Genomic DNA, 27,999 nt, shown 5'->3' on the forward strand with positions numbered 1-27,999 from the left:
GAGTTTGTCGTTATACACATTAGTTTTGAGCGAATTTTTATAAAATTTCATTTCAAACTGGTTTGTAGCTGTTAACTCTTGTCCATGCAGAGTAAGGGCTGCTTTCCAGTTACGTGTTTTTTATATGCACGTACAGGCACGGAAAATTTGAAATGCTTCTAAATGTTTTATTATTTAATTAACATCCAGGTTTTCATTTACGCGTTGAAATCCTTAGACCGTGTTACCTTTGAAAAAACCGTAAGTGAATAAATCGAAGGAACAGTTTTCTGCATATTTTAGTATGCATTAGTTGACCTACATGTTGACTAATAAAAATTTAAAAGCATTAAAATTTTCCGTAAGTCTACGTGCGTATAAAAAACGCTTAAGTAAAAAAAAGCTTTGAAGCACTTGGGGGTTCCGAAATCTTCAGATGCATTCAGTTTCTAACAATACGTATTTTAATAGTTTTGTGGAACACATTGTGTTTCAGGAATAATAATGATAGGGTAATTAGGGATATATTACTTGCTGCCAATACCGTAAAAAATTGCTCATATCTTGCTTTTAATTAAAGAGCGTGAATACACCGTATTCGATGCCGAATATTGTTTGGAACGATTGACAATTTGACACCATTGGCATTGTGTCAACTTGACAGTCACTGTCAAGTTTCATTCCAATCTGTCAAGTGCTGCCAATGTCTTACTTTTTTATACACCGTAGAGGTGCATGCCGTACTGCACCTACGTCTGCGCGGCCACGTCTGCACCTAACCATCCTGTCCATCCACACGGGTAAGTCTAGTGACGTCCGAGATTAAATGAGGTTACGAATACGCAGTAACCAAGGTTAATATCGAGGAAACCGCGCGCGGACTAGATCAATGCCTCCTTAGCAACCACGTTAGCAACAACTAAAATTTGTATTTGAAAAATTATATTCATTTTTAGATCGCTTTCTTAAGGAAAAACAGTGCTTTTTGGAACTGGTTTTACTACCTTAGACAACCTGAAATGATATTTAAGGGGGAAAACCATTTAGAAATAAAAAAAACTCGTTTAAAACGACTTATTTTGGCACGGCGGACATCGTGAATGAGTGAGTGAACATCCGGGACTTGAATTTGCCCCCCCCCCCATTAACGCGCTCCCCAATTTCTCCTCGATGACCCCTCTAGTGTTATTTATAATCTGATTAATCTTTATGTCTCTGCATAGCCATTAGTGTATTTCACGCCAGCAAGAGAAGTAGCCCGCGATTTTTTTGGATCAAGCAAGGTTAGGTTACCTCCACTGAACAGTTGTGTCAGTGTGATAAGGTGCAGACTTCGGGTGCTCAGGTCCGGACTAAGCATGCTCACGTGATGCAGACCTTGAATCTAAGTAACTGATAGTGTCAGGGTCGCGGCCACGTCTGCACCTAACCATCCACACGGGTAAGTATAGAGACGTCCGAAATTAATACCTATGAACCTATGACGTTTGCATACATTACAGCGTGGATTCCGTTTGACTACAAAATAACAAGCGTTCGCAACGCATGTTGGGTCGATTAGTATATGATATTTGAAATTCCACATGGGAGAAGCGTTCCATTTGAGATTTGTTTGCGCGCCAAAACCGTGTGACATTTCAAAATTCAAACGTCACATTCTAAACGATCCAACATGCGTTGCGAACGCTTGTTATAAATCGGCTGTAGACTACCGTGTGAGGGGTGAAACTACTCTCTCCCTTTCACTTTTTGTCGCATCGGCCAACAGCCACCTAACATGCCAATACAAACTGGCACAAAAACGACAGAGCGTTGACACTGACCTTCAACGAACAATGGCGCATAAAAGAGGTGATCGCAAGAATTGTAAATAGGAAGTTAATATTCAACATATGAAACCGCACTTCAAGAAAAATTTTAAAAAAATAACTAATTAGGAAGCAAATGTAAAGTAGAACGACGCCTCAATTAGGAATAGCGAAAAGAAATGTAAATATAACCATAAATTTAGGAGAAAGATGACAAATTAACGAGATAACGTAGTAAAATTAAACACAAACAACTGTAAATATGTAGCATACCTAACTATTAAAAGAGAGAGAAAACAAATTGGTTCACAGTATCTCCTGTGCCCGATGCCAAGGTTCGAAAACGGGTCGGTACTATTTTTCGTTCTTAAAATTTTCAATTTTTTTGTACCTTTCGTAAACTCAGAAATTCAGCCACTGACAATACCTTTTGGGTAGTTTTTGGGTCTGGTTTATTTTAACAGTTTACTTTGTCTTTAAAGGAGTGTGAGCTTTTCGTGGATGGAAAGTGATCTTCAGCCGACCCTCTCTCTCCGCCCGTGGAAAATTGAACCCCAAAAATTCCAACACGCTCCTAATTTTAACGTAACTGTTCGAAATATATGTTTAAATCTAAAGCACTAGGTTCTATACTGTCTTTCGTGTACGACCAGATCTAATCATCTTCATTGGCCACAGTATCTTGAATTCGCAACTCTGCAGCAACGGTGGCATCTCGCTTTGGTCTGAATACTTCTGCTTCGGGGCGTATATAGGATCGGTCCGTTCTTCTCCAGTTTGAATATGTCGTCGCAACTTAGTTCTAAAGGGTAGAGGGGTAGAGATGCTGCGCGGCACGTTCCAGGTGACTTTTACCCACCCTCAACTTCGCCACGCGTACGACACCATCTCGTCCTTTGATTAGGTCTTCGACTATTCCAAGTTTCCATTTGTTGCGATCTCGTTCGTCTGATTTAATAATGACTACTTCACCGACATTCCGGCAACGTGAATTGCTTGTTGTTATTTTTCAACTGGTACCTTTATCGCAGCCTTTTTAGGTACTCATCGGTCCATCATCGCCATAACTTATCCTTGCATTTCTCCAGAGGTTTTGCTGTTATTCGCAAGTCCCTTCCCTCTACTTCGTGGTAATCTTACTTTGGGATATTGTTTGGTCTGTTGAGCATCAGGGTGTTTGGCGTTAACAGCGGCAACTGAATGCAATGTCGTCTTCTTCGTAGCTTAGAGGTTTGTTTTTCAAGGATAATTCGATATCAAGAAACTTGCATTCCATCCACGTAAGCAATGTGCTCCCTCCAGTCTTATATATTGCTCTGGATCTTCATAAATTTAGTGGTTCCTTCGTTACGCGCCTGGATCTTCTTTACCCAGAACTTGACTTGTTCGCTGGTTTCTTCTGTTGTCAAAGGACCGATGTTCTTGTTCTCGCGACCGTCTTTCACATTGTCCACGAATCGTTTTGCTGTTGCTGTAATTCGTGTCGTTTTCCAAAACTCGAATCTCTTAAGAAGCTGATCTAATTCATCTTGCATTGGAACCGTCAGTGAGAACAATTCCTTGGCTGCTTTCGCTTCAACTTGCGTTTCTGTTGTTTCAAGCGTTTTGATGTTCGGAGGCCAGCCGTCTTCGTCGTCAGGACCGTTCAACCAGTCAGGACCGTCCCATCACAGCTTGTCTAATTTGCTTGCGTCACTTCCTCGGCTGGCAAGGTCCGCTGGGTTGTCGCGTGATGTTACGTGTCGCCATTGAGTAGCCTCACTCCTGGATTTTTTTTACTCGCTTTCCCACGAATTGTATCAACTTTCCATTTCCCCTGATCCAGTGTAAGGCCACGGTACTATCCAAATACCTGGCTCACCAGGAATCCTCCCAATGCTTCTTGGACGTTGTCAACGAGGTTGGTTGCCATGTGTGCCGACACGAGCTCCAGGCAGGGTAATGTAAGGTTTTTCTTGGCAAACTGCATGCGTGCCATTACTCAGCTTGTCGGACCACGGCTATCACCGTTGCTCCACTCCTTCACTACTCGCATCACCGAATGTGTATATCTTCAATTGGCTCCCGGAGCTTCGCTATAGACCTCTTGGCGCAGGCACGTTGTCTAGTAGGCTTTTCTCCCACGCCGTCCATCTAGCTTCTAACTCACGAGGCAGTTTGGCGCCCCGTAGAAGAACTTCCCTTGCGGAGTAATGGGCGAAATCCGAGAGGATCATAACTTTCGCAATCTTTCCGAGGACTCCTCGTTTCGACGGACTAGCTAGGTCAGCAGGAAACTCGATTTTGATTTCGTTTTTGTCTTTCTTCCATGTGAGACCAAGTATTGCTGATTGACCTGGCTTTGTGATGAATTGTTGTTTGGCAAATGTCTCGTCTCCCTGCAATTGCGACAACCCCAGCGACCTTAACGATCCTTTCGGATTTGTGGGCTTCGTCTCTTCGATTTCGAGCTCTGCTATGTTGAAGTGTCATTTATGTAAGTGAAACGTAGCATCCCGAAAGATATCAATGGCGTTTTCCTTTAGTTGCTCCACTTTATCAACAGAATCACCTCAACGTACATACTCTTGCTGATTTCTTTCACGACTTTCGGATAATATTGCTGATAATTTGTTAGTTGAATAACGCCCCCAAAGAGGAAATGCGAGGGCGACAACCCAAACAATGCTGTGCCTGTGGTGAATCGAAATGTCACTAACTCTCGATGTTAAATCTTAAAAACCAAGTGAAAACGATCGCATCACGATGTTCTTTTCAGATACGTGCTTGGAGGAATGCTTGTTTGAGGTCGCTAGTGAGGACAACGAGGTGGAAGCGTCAAACTAACACTTGCCAGAGATCGTTCTGTAGAGGGGGTCCTGTTTGGAGACATTCATTCAAGGAAGGTGCTTTCTCCTTTCTCCCTCACGTGCCGAAGCGTCGTAAACGATTCCAAGTTTGGTGGTTTCTGCGGCATTCCCTTCCACGGCAGGTCGGTCTCGTACCAACCCTCGCCGCTGCGCTTTATAAAAATTTAGTTGATCGCCCGTAGCTGAATCTTCAATCCTCACGATGTACTTGAGTCAAAAACATGTTGTTCAGATCAATCTCTTTACCGGGGGACATAATCGTCCAACCAAACTTAGTGAGCTCTGCGACCGGCTCACCGGGAGAACCAAGCTTTGTTGCGGTATGAATTTTCGAATAGTCCCCAGTCCCTAGAATTAGATGGACGAGCAGCCGCTCCTTTTGATCATTGTCGTGCATAATTATGTCTTGCAGGTTAGAATGATTAGCAATAATTTCCGCATATCTTGGATTGTCTAACGGTTAATAGTTCACTCCTTTTCAACACGTGTCACTTCTGTTTTAATGTTGAATTTTTGTTTGTTTCGTTTACCGTGAGATCATAATTTTTTTTATTCTTGTTGCTATGCCAAACATCATTTTAATTCGCCGAGTTTTAATTTACTTTACAGCTTTGATCGTGTCCAAAAGCGCTGACGAAGCGTATGAACTACCTGCCTCTGCATCGATTAAAGCGCAACATTTTATACCATTTACATCAACGATTACATTAGGCTGGGCTGGGGCGGTTTTTAAAAATAACTGATAAACGAATAAAAACCGATAAAACCGACAAACCGCTCTTTTAAAACAAAGACATTTGTTAATCAATCAAAATACGCGGTTAGTTGATTCGATACCGGCGCTTATCCGCCGCAGCGGGTTTTTTCCGATATTTTTGTAATTTCGGGTTTTTTCTTGGTTTTTGATGAAAAACCGATAAACAGATATTTAAAAAACCCCGATTTTTATCAGTTAACCGATAAACCGCCCCAGCCTTGATCACGGCAGGATAAACGACTGGCTTATTAGCATCAATTGCAGTATTGAGCAATCTGTCAATTTCAAAAGGTATATTTTGTATATACGCGTTTACCACTTATGTCACCGTACTTTGTCTTTAAGATATGGCTTCGCGCGTTCGTAGCCTTCTGTTGAGAATGGTAGCCCATCAATATGAGACTTCACTTTTGGATCCACAAGCTCTTTTAAATAGGAGAGCTTGCAGCCTTGTCAATCTCGGCTTCGAATTGGTTTCAAAACCGTAACCAATCTACCGGCGTTCCGTTGAACTTCGATATTATAAGCTTTGGTAACTTCGCGTTCGAACTCTGTATTTTCCCTTGGTTCTTTGCGCAACGTTTCCATCTTCATCTCGTGCTGTGATTGCTGTTTCAATTTTGGTTTATCGTATTCTAACTGTTCTTTGAATAAGTCATGCCGTTCCTTTGCTGCTATTTCGTCGTCTCCCCGTTTCCACTCCTGTGGAGTTTTCCGGCGAAATATCCGCTATTTCGTTGTCCCATGATTCATGATTGAATTTCCTCCTCGTTGTCCTCCTTTTGATTTTTTGTCTGTTGTACTTGGACCTAAAGTTCGCCACTGTAGAGGATTTGAATGTCGTTGAACTTTTGCTGCGACTCTGTTTGCAACGAAAAGTTTGAAAATCCTACTCTGGTTGGATTGATGTGGCCAATACGATGCTTTGTTGGCTTTCCATGAGTTCCAGTCTCGGGATAGTAACTGACTTCAGCCGGGTCTTGGATGCGAACTAATTGTGAGGTGGCTTCGTGACCTTTTTTATCTCTGACACTGCTGCAAAGCTAAGACCAGATGTCCGTGGGTCCTGACAAGCGAAGACGGCGAGGGACTGCAAAACCCGTTTAAGTCGCTCAGCTTCTTTATACCCATGTTCCACTCATTGCCGACAGATCGACTAGCATTTTGCCCTCCCAACCAATTCCAGCTGCCCACGTCTTTTGCAATAATTTTGTATATAGTGAATGGGGCAAAAAACTGCAATCGATCAAACAGTTTTGCTATACTAACTTTGGTCGGGGGTTCGGAAGGTTAACAACGATCTTGCTAAGCATTTCAAACTTGCCAGCAACTCCAAGGGCCTTTAACGTCGAATCCGGAAGACGATCTTCAATGGGAAGATCTTTGATAACAAAGACGTCCAGTTTCTTACATGGAAATATTATGAAGTCTAAACGTCTCCATTGGCAGCACACACTGCTCTAGCTACATGAACGGGTTGACAAGAGATTATCACACAATTTAACCCAGAGGGGCAAAAAGAATTAAATACATAACGATACTAGCTTTTTTTAAACTGATCAATGACTGAAACAATTTCACCGATTTTCAAACTGCAAAGTGGTATCTTGAAAAACCTCATCTATCTGGGGTCAGTTATAAAAAACTCGTTAACTATATTTTGCGTATTTAAATCTTAAATATATTGATGTACATTTATTCAGCCAGATCAAGCGATGGATTTATGACAGGGTCCGAGACATATTTCAGTCTCGCGATAACAACGATGCATGTATTGACGTATTGTAGGTTATACAGTTCATGCCTTACATGTGTTTTCTTTATAGCGTATCTTATGTGTTTTCTTCAAAGCGTATTTTGTGTTTGCCAGATGAGGTAATTTATAAGATATTCCTATGCGAAACGGCTGCTTGTTTAGTCATAACCTATTGGTTGAGTTCTTATCAACACTATGAAATCTATATATATAGAAAACTGATTTGAGTTTATATGGCATCAGAAAAGCATGAATAACTATAAACTTCCAATTTCAGGATACTACTTAATTCTTTCCACGAGAAATGCCCTGATTTAATGCCCCGACTAAACTTCGGGGCCAGTAATAATTAGCCGGTTAAAAGTTTGGTTGATGGGTGTCATTATTAAAAATGACATGGCTCAAAAGCTTGACCAATATCGCCATATATAAAAAACATTGTGGTTTGGCTACGGAATGACGTCGGCTTTTACTTCCGCATAGGCTACTACCGCAGCGGTGGTGAGTTTCCTAAATCTCATAAAAATGTCAAGAATTCAGTTCCTACATGCACAACGTCAAATATAATGATGAAATCTTTTAGACTATTTTGTAAAGTTAGTGCACTTTGTCTTTGTATACGATTATACATTATGTAATTTTAGTATATAGAATTGCCTGCCGTAAACCTCCCACGCTGTCTAGTCTGGAAGTAAAATGTCAAAATTTCTAACCATATATAGAGTGCAAAATTGAGGAACTTTAAACTTTTTTGTACGCGTTTATAATGAGAGTTTATCGCCTCACTCACAGTGACACTAAAAAGGTCAGAGTTGTAAAAAAGCTGCGGGTACGCGGAAGTTTTAAAGTTGAACACTCTAATTGATCACATGCATGTACCAAAAAACCAAATATTTCTTTATGCTGGCTGCCCTTCACTCAGTGACGTAATGCCATTTTGAGGAAGGTTTTCAAAACTTGAAATCCTACCGGAGGAAGGTTGAACCGTTTTTGCAACACTGCAAAAGATGCACTCACACTCACTGCCGTGTAAAAAATAAATTTTGTTATCACTGACCAGCGAGAGAAAGTTCTTTCTTAATCGATGGAAAGATTTAAGATAAAACACTGAAAATATAGCTCTTATTCGAGTGGAGATACTGCTATTAACTGAAAGTTATAAGACGATTGTCATTTCCCACTCAACGAGTTTGAGTGCATGTCAGTGAGCTCTTAGACATGAAGAAATACAGGCATTTAGAAGATTACAGTATTGTGTGACCGGACTGAAGGAAATACACTATCAGCAGGCGCTATCATGAAGAAATTACTTAAATCTTTTCACGCAAATATTGCAGCGTGAGTATATATTTTCTTGACAAGAACTCAATAATAAGTAGATAAAGGAAAAGAAGCAATTACACAGAAATTTGGCGATTCTCTTGGAAATTACTAGCTATTACTATTAACTATTAAGCTACCCACAAAATTAACATTATCTCTTATTTTTGGAAAATTATACACCTGCCGTAACTGTTGACAAACAGAACGATGGTTTTGAAGTTTTAAAAGTTTATAATACATAAAGAAACTTCTAGAGTCGGTGAATGAAACCTTTTCTTACGTTTTCCGTTTTTGGCCGCGGCTGGCGGAAGTTGATCCATTTGACGTAATATCCCACGCACAACACTCGGATTTCACCTTTGTCCTATTTAGCACTCTGGGTGTTGAGGACATGCAATGACATTATATGCATGATTATATGCGCTTTTCAACGTAACTCCAGCTGGTTAAAGAAAAAATGTCGCAGAGCTAAAGATCAAGCTTGATCATGTATTAATAATGATGATCAGAGAATGTAATCTTTTCGCTCTCTGATTGGTCGGGTCGTTATGAAATAAACATGGCGCACACATTTGCATATTTTGAAACAAATGGCGAGCAGGAATATTATTTCCTAGCAGGAAAGAAAACGGAATAATGGTTTCATTAAAAAAGAAATCGTTCGATCTGCCCACGGATGGGACTACAGAATTCTACAATGACTCCACAGATTCAGATTCAGACGAATCGCCGAAATTTTATCGTCACCGAAAGCTTACAGCAGAGCGAATGAAGTCAAAGGTACATGAAGTATATATATATACATTAACGTATGGACGGTAATAATGCAATATAAGCGTATTGAAAGTTGACTGTCAATGATTCCTATTTAGGCGAACATTCAATCTCAACAGTTTCCTTATAAATTTTACTGATTTCTGTCATCACTACAAGTTTATGTCCGATTATAAATATGTATCTGCGAACAAGGGCATATATGAGCAAACGGTGTACAACAAAGATCAACAATGCTGCTTTCAAATGAGAACTTTAACCGGGATCAATTCAATAAGCTGAGGATCAGTATGCTGGACGTATTGGACATATCAGGCCTATTTCGGGCATATTCAGGGATGAGTTATCACGCTCATTGGCCAGTACGATATGTCGCAATACTAAAAGCACTGTGTCTGTGCCATGTTGAATATTTGATAAATGATTTCGTAGTAAATTGTACACATAAATACCAGTATGTTATGTCTAGGGAGTGATTCTACGAGTATGGGTTCATATATAAATTATATAGCCGACATTCGTAGATGCATTTTAACAATCCCACAATTCGCAAGTACCTATTTGTTAATCGTGGAGCCGGTTTATAATAGGGCAAGCAATGGCAATTTTGTTTAATCTTAGTGCTTTTGTACTTTATGAAAAACGGCGTGCATCTTCGGTGTTTTAGGTCAGAGCCTAACCGGATGTAAAGGGAGTATTGGGCTAAATTTAATAGAAAGTGCGTTATCATCATCTTAAAAGTCAGTAAAACTTCCCTTGCTCTTGGCGACACTATATAATGTAGCCATTTCATGCCATTTCAATTTATATTTAATATAACCTTGCTATTGAATAAACATTCACGGGTTCGTATCTCAACCCGATTTTCATGCAGCTATATTTCCAAAATGTTTGAATGCGAACTCGTTGTTTTTTTGCGAAAATTTGGGAATAGTTAAAAGAGATATTTACATTATATATTTATACGTTTATATACATATTGTCTGCTCCTACGCAATTTTACAACCACCTGCTTGGGGGCGGACGGTTGACTGCTATTCACCAATAATATCGATTATAGATTAACTGATAAAGGCCGTTTATATAGATGTTATTTAGAAAATGAAAATTTTAAAGCTATATATAATCCACTCGCAGGTTTAACAGCACTGGAAAATTTCTTAATAATGCCTTCGTGTCTCTTTTACATATTAAAAATGACAATACAAATATTGTGTTTATTTAATATAGCGATTTTAATAAGCTTAAATTTTGCCCTTCCTCTTATAGCGCTATATCAAACAAGGTTTTTTGAATATGAAGCAAAAAACTGGATCTTTCCAGGTAAGTTAGTCTATAAAAAACAACTGGTTGCCTGAACTTCAAACATATTTCATGCAGGTTATTTCCAGATAGGATTTGAGGGTTGTATCATGTTTGCATCGCATTGTAGCTTGTTATTACTTTTTATATGGCTCATCAGGTTGGAAAATTGCTTTGAGACAACACATATGTTATTAGCATATTCTTAATGAAAAAACTCAAATTTAAGAAAACTATCTTTATCCACCTTTTGCCTAAAATCAAAACAGTTAAAATACAAAATTTTATTGTTTTTGACAATTCATTCTCAGAAAAATGAAAGAAACAGTAATGTTAGATAGTGCATATAACAAATTTGTTATATAAGGTCAGAAAAACTAATGTATATTAATGCTGTTTCTAATATTGTTCATTTTTAATTATTAATTTGTCGACACCTGTACTGTACTACATTACCCATGAGTTTTGATATTTTTCCTCACAAAAAATAAGAAGTCGATTTTAATGCATATATGTCGATAGGGACAATTTTTACCTACACATCTCGAGTGGCAGGTCATTTACATAAATAATATTGCAAGTGCCCACTTTTGGTTGCCATATTTACCATCAGAATTCTATTGGCTACAATATGCTAGTCAAACAGAACAAAAAATGAACATGTTCTAAGAAGAATAATTCCAATTTATGGAAAAACAGAATAAGCTTGAACTATCTTTACTGCCTAACTCATCGTACAGTACACAGACAGCATTTACTACCTCTCTAATCTTGACCTACACTATTTATCACAGATGACAGATGGATATGTTTAGTTAACAAAAGATGCACAAATTCAAACCCAACCTGTCAAGCTCAATTGTACAAACAAACTCACTAACATTGTCAAGGTTTTTAAGAGAACATTGTAATTAAAATTATAGCATTGTATCTTCTTGTTGAACTATACACCCTAGTGTCAGTTTGTAGTGATGCAATTCCAGCATACAAGCGGTTTTGGCTAGTATTATCTGCATGATAAAATATATAAGATATGTTTAAAATATTATGGTATGAAATTTGAACGGAGTGAAAAGTATTAAGTTTCTTGAAAATGTTTATTATTACACACTAATTAAATCAGCAATATATCTTAAATGTGCTTTAGCTTGCAATAACTTTCCTCTAATGGATAAAATTATCAGGTGTTTATTGACCAAAATGCAAGGGTGGAAATCCATTTTAAAACAGAGGGAGTATAAAAATAGCTCAAGGTTAAATGCTTTGTTTCTCCTGCAAGTGCATAAGCTATTGCTGCAAGCATTCTAACGTGTCCATGGACTTTAGAGTGCCATCTGAATAGCCATACCCCTCATTGGAATTTTAGCCTACCTGCCTTGTTCCTTTGAAATTCCCAGTTTTCAATTCCTTCTATAAATCACAAAATAAACTCCAAAGGAAAAATCCCTTACCATGTACAAACTACACATTGTCAGCCATTACCAAGACGCTTTCGTGCATATTTGTTTTTACTATAAAATACAGTGCAAACACAGTGCAAACAATTGAAACAAACCTCTAAACTAACAATCCATGGTATGTAATAATCCTCCATTTTCGCATGTCCTGGATAAATCATATTAAAATATAGTAGTGAAATGAACAATATATAGGCCAATGGCAATTCATCCACCACGATCAGAAAAGGTTAAGAATAATTTATTTAAAAAGCTACACTTTTTTACACCAATAATTCCTTCTCAACAGCAAAACATGTGCTTTAAAAAATTTGGCCGCAGGACGCGCTGCTGGATAGGAGACTGGTATCAGACACTCAGGTCCCCACCTTTGGGTATTGCGTGTCCCGACTCTGGAGATAGTAATATAAAATTGATAATTTTATTAAAAAAGAAACTGTTAAAAAACTAAACTACTTTATCGTAGTAGAAATAGTAGAAACAAATAACTAGACAAATTAGACTTGAGTATTGCACAGAACGAAGTTGGGAATCAACTTTTATTGAAATCAACATGTATCATGTCGAGCGTCATGTCATAACTACATTTATCTATGAGTCATCTTAGCGCACTGTCTTAGCCATGACTGTCAAGATGACGTCAGTGATTTTTGTCACAATTTTTTGTTATTGGAGGACTCCTTTTTTTAAAGCAATATGCGTATATACTGTTCGTATGATCTTATCCTACGTCATTTCAGTTTTTGCTAGCTTGCTAATTCTACCATCTCTGTATCGTAATATTGCTTAGTTGGATGACTACATGATACTGCAACGAGATAGAAGGTCATCTTTGCAAAGATTTTAGGAAGCCTTTGATCTACCATCATCCGTTTGGCGCTGAACCGAAGAAATTATTCAAGAGGAACCTTTCTTCATAGGCCTTGCTCCCAAATGGCCGTTAGAATTCTTAGTTAAAATATTAAAAGCAAAAAATATTCGCGGGACATAATTATTTTGCCACGGCGGAAACCTGCAGCGGACACTGAATTAAAAGAGCGAGCAAATGGGAAAAATATCGCAAAGATTGTGTGACAAATACTAGTTATGCGTAATAACAAATACCGGAAGCTTTTCAGTTTTTATTCATTAGGACATTATGATAGCAAAACAATACGACCCATATGTGGCCATATGTGACAAATACTGCGAATAGAAGAACTCATACCGGAAGGATCTTTAATCATTGACGTATAGATTATAGAAAATGATACTTCATTACGGAATTAAGTTTTTTTGTGCTCTTCTACTTGCTGCTAGTCGCTGGATGCCTGAAGGGTTGTTTGTATGATCGTAGTTTATCGTAGTTAAATAATCGTATAGCTTAGTGTGATTTTAAGGTTTAGAAATGAGCGAATGAAATGATCCTGGCAGTGTCGCAGTCCACGATGCAGAATAATTTAATTACTTCGTGCATAATTACTTTACGCTCGTCTAATCTCTTCCTAAATAATTTTTTTCCTGATCTCAAAAAGAAACATTCTTTTAAGGAAAGTCTGGCACGTCAGAAGGGGTGAGGGCACACAGCCCCATACACTGCATGGTACTTTTCTTTATAAGAGAAAGCAAGTCATGGGAAATGAGGTTGTTGCGTTTTTCCTCGCAAGAAGTTTGATTGCACCTAGTACTACCTACTGCTAACATTACATGCACTGTATATGCATGCATGGCCTTCTCTTGATTTTATATGCAGTGCCAGTAGTGGTATATGCAGAATTTATGTTAAATTTACCTCGACCAGCTCTCATTAATTCAGTGTTATGTGAAAGCATTTTCTAGAAGCCATGACTGATATTTTTGCAAAAATTCACGATTAAACTGCATTATAAAATAAGATGTTTATTTTGGAGAAACGGCGAAGGCGGATATTTGCGTCCCAAAAACACGTGCATGTAATCTATATTTGTTTATACATTGTCAATTACTTGAATGTGAATTGTATCACATGAAACTATTTTTATCTCATCAATGATTCTTTTCATGGACATTAAACTGAATTCAGTTTTCTATAACACTGATTTTTCTGCAATATGGGTATAGATTGATAGTTATAAATTTAAAATGCTTTTGTATTTAGAGATGGAAAAAGTGTTATTTTCGATTGCAAGAGAAAAGAAAGCTGTGTTATGCAAAGGAGCCCACGGTATGTGTTTGACTGTTTGTCATCCGTGAGCGTGAATGATATTGATACTTGATATTGATATACCTATATATATATATATATATATAATTATATATATATATAATATATATTATATATATATATATATATATAATATATATATATATATTAATTATATGTAATTCTAACCACAAAAACTATATGGCATAACTCAAAGCTGCATGTATACTTGATTTTTTCCTAACTATTTTTTAATTATTGGTTCTCAATAAGATGAAATGGCTAAGATAACAATTAACGTAAGTGTTTTTCTCTAGTTACCATCAGATAATCGAAACTCACAAAGATTTCAATTGTTAAATGACGTTTCTTTTTGTTCGCCCCCGGTTTAGGCCTACGAGACTCTTGCGCGGGCGATAATTATACAGGAATATCCGTGGGCGAGATACTCGTATACATATGAGATGCTATATAGTCAGTTCAATCGGTGTATATTTCACGCTAGTTTATATCCGACACTGTACATCAATACTTAGCAGCCTGTGGTCGATAAACGATATACGAAAATGAAAATAGCTATATAGGTTATAAAATAAACACTAAATGGTATTAAATCATTAATATTCATTTATAGGCAGAAATATTTACTGAAGTTGATATACAGAATTCGAGTGTGGCTGAAACAAGTATAAAGAATGTCAACAACAGTTTTTCTGTAAGTAACATTTTCTGTCATATAAATTATGGCTTGAAAATATTTCCTAAAAACGTAAACGAATCGTACAATCATTATGCTGCATGCCAGAATGTTTCTTTCGTTCACATACGCGGCGCCCAACTAATTACTGCTTACCACTTAAGCATTCCACTCTTATCATACGCACGTACACGCACGTAAATGTCTAAATCCTTCATCCTTGTATATGTCATATTTGAAAAAGCCAGGTGAATAAATCGAAAGAACCTAGTTTTCCGCATATTTTAGTATGCATTTGTTGACCCATAGTTTTCCACGCGTAAAAAAACACGTAAGTGGAAAGCAGGCTTAAATTTCTTTCTACGACGTACGCAAGTAATGATAATTTATATAGTTGCATGTCGTTCCGTAGTCTTGTCTATATGCCGTGCATGATCGCGATATTTACTCGACAACACTTCGTCCCTAGATTCGCGCCCACAGATGTCACACTTATAGGTATATTAGGGCACTTAATGTAATCAGTAATTCTGTTTATCTGGGGCGTAAATGAGGGGAATCAATCCCTAACAATCGACCACTCAGATCCTGTAGGCGTTAATTAAGGTCGACACATATCGAACGCAATGCGGCAACACGAATTTTGAGTTTTCAGAAGCGTATTTCTGAATCCGAAATTTGGAAACTATTGACGCCAGAGCAGTCAAAATTTAGCTATTATAACGTTAAGTAATGTATACAAGAATATTGTGATTGGTAAAAATTTATTTCAGTGCTTTCAAAAGTAAAAAACTTGTTTCCAAATCGCGCCCTGTCGGTGCATGTGGGCCTTTATATTGCTTGGCCTCACGAGTTTAATTTATGGTTATCATTCAACTTAAAAGAAAACAATGCTGGCTGCATTCTTGTCAAATATTTGTGAACAATAAAAAACATTGCGCTGGGATGAATGAAATGTAAAACACCATAGAATAATATTTCTGTATGCATGAATTTAACATGATATTAAAGCAATCAGATTCTAACAAAGGCTTGATTACAATATATATGTAGAAGCTAGATTATAAATATTCCTATGAAAATTTCAGATCATCATGCCTTACCTGACTCTAATATTATGCGGTGATACAAGAAGAGAAATGGAAGAGTGGATAACTGCACTGCGTAATATCACAATGAGGAGTTCCAATGTAAGTTATTTTTATAACGATAACACAACCATTAATGGGAACGCCATTTATTCTCCATTTTCACGTCATCGTAGCCATAATTCCCTCAATCTAAATCTCAACGTCTATACTGATGATTATACGGATTGATCACTACCAGTCGTGCAGCTATAGGGTGTACCATTGAAAAAGTGACACTATATATGGGATGCATGTATAAAAAAAAGCAAAAGCAACCTCGAAACTTTGGAAGTATTTAATGCTGTTCTCGTGCAGAAGACTGCTAAATGTTTATTTTAACCAACAATATCCAGGCCTGCATGTTCTCATCAGTGAACCAGAAATCGTGCATGCGTGCTCACATGCGTAGTGTATAAAAAATAGGAGTATAATATTATGAACGTTATAAAAAGTGAATTGCATGTGGGATCAAAGACAAACGGATGAATGAACATCGCTTTTGTCGTGTAAAATTTTCATCAAATGGAGGCATACCATTCACGTTCGTTTGAAAATGTCCATTTTGATTTAAATATGAGCAATCACACATTTATCAATGGTTGAATTAGTTGAATTTTATCTATGCAATATTTTTGTAGTCCGATATCCTGGATCGTTTGTCAGATGGTCATAACTGGTATTCACGCTCTCATTCCCGACCTACCTTATGTAATGTCTGCGGTGAACTGTTGCCTGGGGTTACATCGAAAGGTTTATCATGCGAAGGTGCAGTAACAGTAAATTATGAGCAATTTTTGAAAAAAATTTAAGAGATTATCAAACCGGGTTAATGTTGAATTCAACTGCATCATATCACATGCAATAATATAAAGAGCTTTTTCTGGTGTACGCGTCCTCCGCCCGACTTCTTATTATCATAATATTATTTGCTTCGTTTGTAATGTTTCTATTTTACCGACGTGTTAAAACTAAATGCATGAGAAGATAAGATAGTAAGTTGGAAGAAAGATGGATGACCAAACTGAGACCGATTTTGCGAGAACTCCCTTTCTCCATGCAGTGTGCATGCAGCAGGAATGCAATCTATATACGCCTCTGCATGCAATTCCAGAGATTCCATTAATCAACTTGAATGAAAAGAATGAAGGAACGTTCTAATTATACATGCTAGCTGATTTTGTGCTATTTTGTTTTATTATTCATGCTAGCTGATTTTGTGCTTTTGCATTTTTCACACTTACAGTGTGTACATACACAGTGCATAAACATTGCGCTGTACGCGCTGTAGACAAATGCAAGTGGACCTCCCTTGAAACGATAGGAAACAAAGAAAAACTCAGTGAATACAACGATCCAGTAAGTAGCAGTGATAGTCAGTTTGAAGAGATTATATATACAGTGATCTTAATCTCTTTATTCTTAAATCTCTAACTTTTCCTTTTTTTATATTTAGTTCGCAATGGCTCACCAATGGATGCAGCTAAACATACCACCTGGATCAAAATGTTATGTGTGTGATAAAAGTTGTGGTGGAAGAAAAAACCCGCAGGATAGAAAATGTCTCTGGTGCGGGTTATCTGTAAGTCTCTTAACATATATAAAACTTTCAGATTTAAATGGTCTGTATTAAACGACTATAGCTATATATAAGTTAAAATTTTCCTACATGTATATAAATACCTGGTGTTACGGGTTTTTAAACAGTCATTAGTGATAATAACATATAATTTTCCTAGGTACATAGTTTTTGCGAAAGTCCAACGGCAGCACGAGCTAAATGCTCGCTGGGTGAGAATCATTTATCAATTTTACCTCCGACATACTTGGCGTTTTCCTCTAAACCAGGAATGCTAATGGAGGTAAGACTATTTCACTTGTACGTGCATGTATTCGCGTGATTTGTCAGATTCGATAAGAAATTTGAAAATAAGTTTATCACATCTCAAGTACGTGCGCCATTTCACTAGCTGAGCGACGACATGCAATTAGACGCACATACACGTCGCAATATTGCGGTCTAAAAGGTTTTGACAAATTGGAAATGATAACTATATATTGACCATAATCTTTTGTTATACACAAAACAATTACATCCAAGTTACATTAATGTGAAATGTTAAACACGTTTCTTTTTTATTTTCAGGCCAAACGACCTCCTCATGGTAACCCTTTGTTAGTTTTTGTAAATACTAGAAGTGGTGATAATCAGGTATAGTAATCTACATATATACCTAATTGTATACACATGCACCTGAACGTCACGTGCGCCTACCAAAGTAGTATGAAAGAATTGGATATTTCATTTTGAGGATATTTATGCAATAGACCTTTTCAGCTTATATGCAAATTAACCATTTTAGCATTCAAACTGAAATGGTCTATAGTGGTGAATATTTGATACTTTTGGATAATCATTGATTCGAACATTTTTGGTTCTTTTTCCTTCAGGGTGTTAAATTTCTAAGAAAGTTTAAACAGCTACTAAATCCAGCACAAGTTTTTGATTTAAGTTTTGGTGGGCCAGCACAAGGGTAATACATAGTGTGTTTTATTATTATTAACTTGACAATTTTTTTAACAATTTTTCCCGCTAAATGTCCAGAATTGAATGCCACTTTCAATTCTATAAAAGACCTTTAATGCCACCAAATAAAACTCGTATACTAATCGTATATGATTCAACTTCAACTAATAATAACTCCAATAAGTTCAACTTCAAAGTTCAACGCATGTACCAATGTCGTTTATCTCACTGAATTCTTTGAAATATATTGTATTTGTTAGTCTAAAGCTGTTTCAACACCTTGATTTGTTCCGAATTCTGGTTTGTGGAGGCGATGGATCCATAGGCTGGGTTATGACTGAAATTGATCGAATGAACTTAATAAAAAAGGTATAACACTTGATGTAAATGTTTGACATGCTTTGTTGGTACTTTTGCCATCTAATTAACTCTTCCATTACCTTTATAAGCCTCAGTGTAAGTAAAGTAGCTACCTTAGTCAGCGAAGTCATTTTATTTCAACTGCATTCCTTATTTAGTGCCAGATTAGTGTACTCCCTCTTGGGACAGGCAATGATCTATCTCGAGTTTTACGTTGGGGAGCAACGTTTTACGATACGAATGCACTGCCATATTTACTCAAATCCCTTGAAGGAGCAAAGACGGAGATGCTTGACAGGTCAGTGTAGAAATTTCACGTCTTCGTTACCTCCATGATAATCCCAATTGAATTTATAGCTCTTATGTTTGTTTCTTTGATTGCATGATCTTTACACAAACATAATTTAGCCGGCACTTTATTTGGGTGTTTGAATTCTAATTAAATGTTTTCATGACATTTTTCTTTGCTTATCCTCGATGAACATGATCATCATGCACAGCGCAATCTTTTTCATCTATATAATGCTTGGATTTCTATAATCGACAACTGCATGGCTCAATTTTAATCGATGCATGCATGGATACATATACCATTCCTTATTCCAGATGGAGTATAATGATTCAAGAAGAGAAAGAGATGACAACCAGTCGTCCTTCTTCTACCTATTCTCTGTCTTCTCATGCGGAATCCAGCACGGTATATCTTATAAATTACTTCGCTTATAATTATCTTTTTCTGCATTATCGCGTATAATGTACCTTTATGTTAACATTTATCCCTGATATTCCCTGTAATGTTTTATGATTTATGTTTCAGCCTTCAGAAGATTCATTCAATACAATGGAAAATGATATTGGAAAGCATTTATCAAGAATAATGCACTCGCAGGAAAATACTGAAGTTATTTCGTCAGCCAGGTATAAGACCTTAGCGTTTTTTGGAAAGGTTTTAAAACGTTATCCTTGCTCGCATGAATGACCTTACCGGACATGGGCTTTTGAACTCGCCCATACAGAGTTAGTCTTCTCTGCACTCACCGGGTCATATAGATTAAAATTATAGGTTTTTGGTCGATTTTTCAAATTTTATACTATATCGCTATGCTATGGCAGAAGCAAATTCATGCCTATACAATACAAACTTACGGGGTCGTCCTGTGTTTATCATGCATTACTGGTCCCTTTTCCTTTGAATTTGTATTGCGCTTTTTTATAACGAAATCCTTGTTCTAAACACCATTTTAAGAGTACTGTGTGGCATTGTGAAGACTCTAGTATCCAAAGTTGGTGCAGCGTCAGCCTCGGAAGAAAGTAACCAACCCGGCCAACCAGATGAACTGAGTCAAAAGGTAACTTCATCGTTACAAACACAACAATTTTTATCTATTTTGGCCCTCGATTGACTATTTTTTTGTTTAGGAAATGATTACTAAATGAAATAAAATAAACAAAAAACCTCCCTGTTTTTCTCTAATAACGAGACGTTTTAACAAAAGAGTGATTCGACTTGTTCAATAAAAGTAATCGTGCAACTTCATCTCCGTGGTCAGCCCCTGCATGCCTGCATGTGTAACCTGTGCCGTACGATCTGTGCTAACCTCGTACCTGAGCTTTTGTGCATGTTTTGTTTGAAATAAAGAATCCATTATCTATAGAAAATTATCTGTCACGTTTGCCCACATCTGCAATTCAGCGTGTATTTCATATAGTGCTCTGTTCTAAACGACAAGTTGGACCAACTACTTCATACATTGAATGTTGAAGCAGAAGCTGTGCAAAACCCTTCCGAAAGTGGTAAACTTAGTCCATCAGGAAGACCGAAGGTATGAGAAATTTTAAAGTTAAATCCATAAAATCCATGAAGTTAATTTTCACATCCATTTTAGGTCTTCGTTCCTAGAGACGCTTTAATGTCCAGAGCAAACAGTTTGAAGAAAGCGTTACGGCAGATTATTGATCACACTGAACAGGGTAAGTTATCCGTTCAACCTACGATAGACATACACGGGCTGAGACAGCAGATGTAGTAATAGATCTGGATTAGAAATGCAGTAATCCAGAGACAGCAGATGTAGTAATAGATCTGGATTAGAAATGCAGTAATCCAGAGACAGCAGATGTAGTAATAGATCTGGATTAGAAATGCAGTAATCCAGAGACAGCAGATGTAGTAATAGATCTGGATTAGAAATGCAGTAATCCAGAGACAGCAGATGTAGTAATAGATCTGGATTAGAAATGTAGTAATCCAGAGACAGCAGATGTAGTAATAGATCTGGATTAGAAATGTAGTAATCCACTAAATCCAGAGACAGCAGATGTAGTAATAGATCTGGATTAGAAATTTGTCAGGAGGTGTTAAAAGAAACGGCTAGTTCAAGGTGGTAACGGTAACCGGTATTTAGAGGTGGGGATGAGAGGGAGGTGTTGTTGAGGAGAGGGTGTTGTTGGGTTTTATCTGTATATGTTACATGCACGTTTCTCAGTGTAAGTTATAGAATTTTTTTCATTTCATATTTCAGCCGTAGACGAACAAAATGCTCAGACCGTAAACAGTAATGATCTTGCTCAATCTATTGTGATGGCGGCGACTACAGCATTCGATGCACAAATACCCAATATCGTAACAGACGACAATCGATACGAACATCAACAGAGTTTATCTGGTAAGATAATTGTTATCATATATCATAGGCAAGGCATAGCATAACCTGGGCTCTTCACATTCGTCAAAAAGTCCCGGTAGGGAAGTTGATCCTTTGACAAGTCTTTTGAACAACTTTAAGCATCTATAATATCCTACACCCTAACTTTTATATACAGTAGCTACAAACTATCTAATAAAAATATAAAATATACAATTATTAACAATTACAATAATAAGTACAATTATTAGAAGAATTATATAAAATAATATTTTTCTTCCTTTTTTTAACGTAACAGACAATAAAACGATTCCGTATTAACTATTTTAGATATTCCTGAAGCGAGCAGTGAAACATTACTATACCCTGAAAGATACTCCCCTCGATTATTGAGTAGATCTTCTCCACAACGTAGCGAATCAACACAAGATGAACTAAAGTTCGAGTCGAAAGCAACAGTTCATTTTCCTGGAACAATCATAGCAAAGGCATTTCTCAAAGAGAAAGTGAACGAGTCGAATAGCCCTGGAAGTTCAATGGTTTACAAAGCATTAATTGCTAACGTTGATACATTATGTGCAGCTGCAAGTCCCGTTCCAGATAACTTTGTGTCTGTGTAAGTTTTTTTTTAATTTCCTTATATATAAGATCTTCATTTTTTAATGCTACTGCGATCCACAAATTCACCAGGCAAACTCAGGTCTCTAATGGGACCATGGGGGTTCAATTACACGGTTCAATTACTCTATAGTTGAGTGGAATGCTTCTATAGACAGGGCATGGACGAAAAGTTCAGCGGGCCTTGGAACCGTCAACGGTCATTCGCTGACATGGTCGTAGCGTTTAACTACCGGGGGGAGCATCACTGACCTAGTGAGGAAGCCTACATAGGATTTGCCTTTAACCGAGCTTGCGGTCATGTTGCATGATAAAGTAATTGCTCAATAATTCAGTTACTGGTTGACTGCAGTATTTAAATACGCGATGCCGACTCTGAGTCTTTTTTGTTTCAGTGAGGGTTTTACGGAGCGTTGCGTCATGAATAATTATTTCAGTATTGGTATGGATGCAAAAGTTGTCTTAGAATTCCATCTTAAGCGAGAGGAAAATCCTGAACAGTTTAGGTAAGATCTGGGGCGTGTGGAAGTTGAAAGGGGCTGCCAATGTCCGTAAGATAGAACGAGCAGCATAGGCTGAATTGTAAAAACATCGAATTTATAAAACACCATGTGGGAACAAATGGTATTTACCTCTACCACTCCTCAAATCTCACCCTTCTGCACGTTACCACGGTAGTAACTGCACTTATTTACGGGACGTGTTTTTTTAATACAGGAGTCGGAAACTTAACCAAATCCACTACGGTATGCTTGGAGGAAAAGAGTTTTTACAAAGTTCATTCAAGAACTTAGATCAGCGCGTGCATATCGAGGTGAAAATGTTTTCTATTGCATTTTTCTTTTCATTTTTTAAATTTGTAACCAGATTACTTCGTTAGATTTTAAACTTCCCATTTCATAGTTAAGTTGTAGTCGTAACTCTAAAATCTTCGATTGTAGTTTCGTTATCTTTGGTTGACTTTTTACAACTGCCCCCTGAGCTGATGTTTGGTCGCTATATATACTTCTATATCAATATCTTCGTCTCCAGCCTAAAAACAACTAAATCATTTTTCAAATAATCCATTCAGGTTGATGGTCACAAACTGCATGTCCCACGACTCATAGGGATAGTTGTTCTTAACATACCAAGGTAATCAAAATGTTGTTGGTAAATTCAGCCAACAAATATCAGTTAAAACAAGCTATAAAGTGAAAATAATATTCAATAAATGTCGGAGGTTTATCTATAACTATATACTAGTCAACAACATACTAGTTGCTTTATAATCAATATAACTTTATTTCCTCTCAGTTATATGGGTGGTTCAAATTTCTGGGGCTCTTGGAATAATGATGATGTAAGTACATATCATACTTATAGTTATATTGCCAAAATTTTGCAATTTTGTGTTGTGTTTTTAGCAAGAATTTTTGAGAAACTATGTTTTCAAGTACTATTATTGGCGTTTTTCTTAAAGGGATTTACCACGCCGTCATTTGACGACAAAATAGTTGAGGTTGTTGCTGTATTTTCGGCAAGTCAAATGGTAGGTGGAATCTCATGACAGGAAATTGTGAGCCTCCCTGTTTAAATTATAATTTTGAAAAACGATCGTTTTATTTGACAGGGTATGGCTAAGGTATTTGGTGGAATGCCATATTATCGGACGGCTCAGGTATATCATATGGTCCTCATATATTGGAAGTTAACTCTTGGTTGAACTAACAAACTGATTTGATATATTCACCATTGCAATCTTTCACAAATTACCATAAAACAATTGATAAAAAAAAATTCCAACGAGAAAGGGGCCTAAATGACGGAAGTGTTCATAAAAACCCATCACTTAGCTGGAAGTCATTTTTCCCAAATGGCTACTAATCATGGTTTCACGCTTCTTTCAGTGTCGGTCTGTGAAAATCACGATCACAGACGAGGCAGTGCCGGTACAAATTGATGGTGAACCTTGGATGCAACCCCCCGGTGTTATAAAGATTGTACATAAAAACAGAGCGCAGATGTTAGTCCGAGATGCAGTAAGTGATCCATCTTTAATTTTCCTGCCTTCAAACACCCAAACACTTCTTTGCATAGGACTCTAATTCAATCACACGATCGCATGTACAAAATTTAAAGCGCCCCAGCTCCAAAACATGCATCATGTAACTATAAACAATGTGTAACTTTATATTTCTTTGCTGTTTAATAGGAGTTTGAGAGTACGTTAAAATCTTGGACTGACATTCAGCAAGAAAAACACGAAAAAAATTATCTATCAGAAGAAGAAAATATGCAGCAAATGATTGTATCATTGAGAGCTCTTATAAAATGGTAAGTTAATTAGATTATAGGAAAAACAGAGTATGATGTCAGGACTGTGAAACAGAATTGAGAAATGAATACTTACTCAAAAGTGCTTTTATATAAAAATATCGTTTATTAGAAAAATCACTGAGGGTCTTGATTATCCTAAGATTCCCAAAATTTCTTTGCATGCCGCCATGCTCGGTGTGACAAATCGAACAATCCTAAATTTTAAGAATTCGGTGGTTGCATGAGGCTTTCTCGGTAAAAACCTGATCTATAGCTTGTACTGGATGCACTGCATGATCTTATTATTATTGTTTGAAGTAGAAATCGAGTAGAATTTTATTAAATAATATCTATATATTTAAAACATGCGTATTTTCAAAATTATATTTCTAGTATTCATGTTGGTGTTTGTCATACATTAATTCATCAGAGGCTTCTTCCTTTGGCTGAGAGTCTGGAAATGAAACTCAATAGAGTATTTCCTCGAGGAAAGCTTGCAGAGGTTTGTGGCGCCCGGTTGCACGTATTATGCATCAAATATAACATTTATAGTTTACAAGATTACACGAATATATATATAATACTGGGGCATGAAATACTGCATCGATAATTGGCTCCATCTACGTGCCAAATGTTGACGTAATTTACTTTTAGAGTGCGTCAAGATTGGATCTTTCTGAATTAGTTTCTTTGGGGAAATTTTTCGAGGAAAACGTAAAGGAGTTTATGGAAACAAAAGTGAATGATTTGCGTCCGGTATGTTTAATTAAAGTATAAGATAATAAATGCGTCGTGGCATGCACATGCGCAGTGCTATGATGAGTCTTTGTTATAGTACATTACGTTTTCTCCACATGTTATGAACTTCAGTCCTTAACTTAATAGAAGTCATTAGGTTTTCATGTTTCATAGGCTTTATATATTGTCACGACACGAGCTCCGGCCAAGGGTGAAATAAAAAACAAAAGCAGACAGAACTACGATATACTTCTCTTTGTAATAAACCACTTTTCCATTTAGCCAATGTCTTCTGAATTACGCGAGCGTATTAACGAAGATGCGGAAAAGGCACGGAAGGCAATAAGAAGAGTTATCGAGATTCATGGACTGGGTTCTCTTAGTGAAGAGGTATATTCATCCAACTGGTGCAACAAATTTATATTTGGTAAAAACAAATAAATCACATGCAGCTTTAATAACATATGTATAGACAGCAAAAACAACCAAGAAGGGCTATAATTATAGTAATTACAGATTTTTATAAGAGATGAGCATGTAACTGAGCATGTAACTGAGATAATAACTTGAAAAGATTTAGTACTACATATGGTCATGATCATATATATCTTATACGATAGTATGTGGTACCCGCATTGACCGGGCCGCCTATGATATGGTTAGTACATAGTCTGATGATGTTTTTGCAATAAAATCAAGTGATCTCTTAATTTGAATTTTTTGAGATAATGACTTCCTTCCTATGGGTACTTGTTTCAACTTGAATATTAACATTTAGCTAGAATTATTATTCATGAAAATTATTACGAATCTTCGTGGAAATTGTTTTGAGTGGTCAAATTCGTGGAAAGTATAATTTGTGGAAAATATAATTCGTGGAAAATATAATTCGCGGAAATTACTGTCTAATATAATCATGTTGTTGTATGTAAGAGTAAAAGATAGACATGCGTGTACCTATAAGCCATAATATTTTTTAATTTTATCAAAAAATCAAATCATAATAAGTCGGATTTGACAACGCTATATAGAAATACAGTATAAAGACACTGAAATCATCTAGCAAAGAGTAAAAACGATGACACGTAGGATCCGTTTACGCACTTGCATGAGCAGATTGAAACTTTGTAGTTTTCGCTTCTGAAAAGTAGAGCGAAATCGAGCAATGAATCGTAATACAAAATAGGCACGAAATGATTGCTTAAATTAACTATATAAATATATACCTGTATCAGTTGCATTAGCCAATCTGTATTACCTTAGTCTACAAGGGAGATCACACACGATCGAGTTGGTAATAGTATACTGTATACATATGCATGTCATTATTGCAAAATATGCTCTAGTTGCAGACTGATAAGAATTCTCTGTCAAGAGGAAAAGGAATGTTTGGACTGGGAAGATTAAGAATGACAAAAAGACCTGACTTACCAAAAGCAAACACAGCACCAGCTGGTACGTTTTATCATGCAGTTTACCCTTGCTGTTTGACAGTTTTGACACAAGTGTCGCCATGTCAAAATGTTCCTTAAATGCATGGGCCTCAATTATAGAGGATGTTGACAAAAGGATTAGAGAAAATATCTTAAGTGTACACATATCATGTGAAACTTTTTCCAGGTAACAAAATTAAACCGTGGAAAACGCTTCTAAGAAATGGTTGAAACCTCGTGCCGAGCATGCAAGCGTCTTTAATTCTATTCTTCGATACAATTACATTAATGTTCTTTTCCTAATATAATTTAACTTTTATTTCTTAAACATTAGGTGGAATGATTCAGTTTTGGAGAGTATCGGAGGTGTGCGAATGGTTAAAGAGTATTGGTCTAGGAGAATACAGGGAAGTATTTACTTTGTCCGACATCGGAGGAGATCGTTTATTGCACCTCGATAAAGAACAACTCAAGGTAACCAATTTCCTGGTATACTTGGTGATAAATTTATGTGATAATTAGAATAGTCATATTAAACAGATTGATTCTCCATAGAAATGCTAAGAAAACAGCATTATGCATGCATGGGCTTAGCCTTAATGATATAATTGTGTCGGTTTGTGCTGTCGGGGTCATGCATTGCCACAGGGTTCTGAACTAATGAGTTTTTTTATTGAATTCATATATATTGCATTACAGGATATGGGGGTAAATAAGCAAGAACACAGAAAGAAAATTCTTCGAAGCATCAAAAGCTTATGTGGAGGTCTTCCACCCAGTACAGCATTGTTGATCGATAGAACAGAACATGGAAATCGTCTAAAGATAAAAAACCTCGATATCGAGAAAGACTTCGACAGTCAGTAGAACAATGAATGTACATAAACTAATGTGGACGGCTATATCGCGAGGATTTAATAGAGATGGGTAGTAGCTAGTCACGGGGTTTTGTCCATGATTAGGTCAGAGTAGAAATCATAATTTATGAAAAGCACAATTATCAACTTTCCGGTTTTAAGCAGTGCATGATGAGATCTGCTTGTGTATATATGCATGGTGCGCTTACAAGCAAGGGCTGGATTCCAGGAATAGCAAAATATTTCTTATAAAAAAGTTATAATGCCATAACATGTGGACTCACTTTCATCACGTGCTGTACTGTCCGCTTAATTCCCACTGCATACATTCTTTAATTGATTATTTGACGATTTTCGGCACACAATTTTCCGGTTTCTACTCAAATCAAATGATGGACTATCTTCTCTATTAAAATTTCTCGCAGCAATAATAGTTTAAATGTAATAATAAAATGATTGCTAGTATTTATTATCTGTTAGGCTGGTTTCTCCTAACACATGTAAACTTTATCAGGTATAAAGAGAGTTTTATA

The 27,999-nt window shown here is 36.9% G+C and overlaps 2 protein-coding genes across 3 annotated transcripts in view; one reads left to right on the forward strand and one right to left on the reverse strand.

Moving 5' to 3' along the window:
* LOC114524657 overlaps window positions 1-12,283 on the reverse strand; it is a 32,506-nt gene extending 20,223 nt beyond the window's left edge. The window contains exons 1-2 of one of the 2 annotated variants that reach the window (XM_028545805.1): window positions 12,104-12,283; window positions 11,920-11,958 (exon numbers count right to left, since the gene is read on the reverse strand). The gene's annotated coding sequence lies outside the window, so the exon portion shown is untranslated. Of the gene's footprint in view, window positions 1-11,919; window positions 11,960-12,103 lie in introns of those variants that run through there. The other variant, XM_028545806.1, reaches the window with a different exon arrangement.
* Window positions 8,079-27,997, forward strand: LOC114524656 (diacylglycerol kinase eta-like). The gene is made up of 34 exons (XM_028545803.1): window positions 8,079-9,252; window positions 10,516-10,569; window positions 14,122-14,187; window positions 14,801-14,881; window positions 15,952-16,053; window positions 16,632-16,758; window positions 17,237-17,349; window positions 17,447-17,572; window positions 17,730-17,852; window positions 18,137-18,202; window positions 18,442-18,524; window positions 18,778-18,886; window positions 19,036-19,175; window positions 19,484-19,574; window positions 19,695-19,795; window positions 20,124-20,226; window positions 20,587-20,700; window positions 20,764-20,848; window positions 21,400-21,543; window positions 21,853-22,138; window positions 22,536-22,646; window positions 22,858-22,954; window positions 23,213-23,274; window positions 23,437-23,482; window positions 23,603-23,671; window positions 23,753-23,800; window positions 24,030-24,161; window positions 24,335-24,456; window positions 24,832-24,940; window positions 25,093-25,194; window positions 25,459-25,566; window positions 26,523-26,631; window positions 26,944-27,083; window positions 27,309-27,997. The coding sequence occupies exons 1-34, from the start codon at window positions 9,109-9,111 to the stop codon at window positions 27,474-27,476; spliced, it is 3,681 nt and encodes a 1,226-aa protein (XP_028401604.1). The 5' UTR covers window positions 8,079-9,108; the 3' UTR covers window positions 27,477-27,997.
* Window positions 27,998-27,999: the final 2 nt, after the last annotated feature.

Source organism: Dendronephthya gigantea, unplaced genomic scaffold, assembly GCF_004324835.1.
Source record: "Dendronephthya gigantea isolate DGI-Jeju-01 unplaced genomic scaffold, DenGig_1.0 000031F, whole genome shotgun sequence".
NCBI classification, from domain to species: domain Eukaryota; kingdom Metazoa; phylum Cnidaria; class Anthozoa; order Malacalcyonacea; family Nephtheidae; genus Dendronephthya; species Dendronephthya gigantea.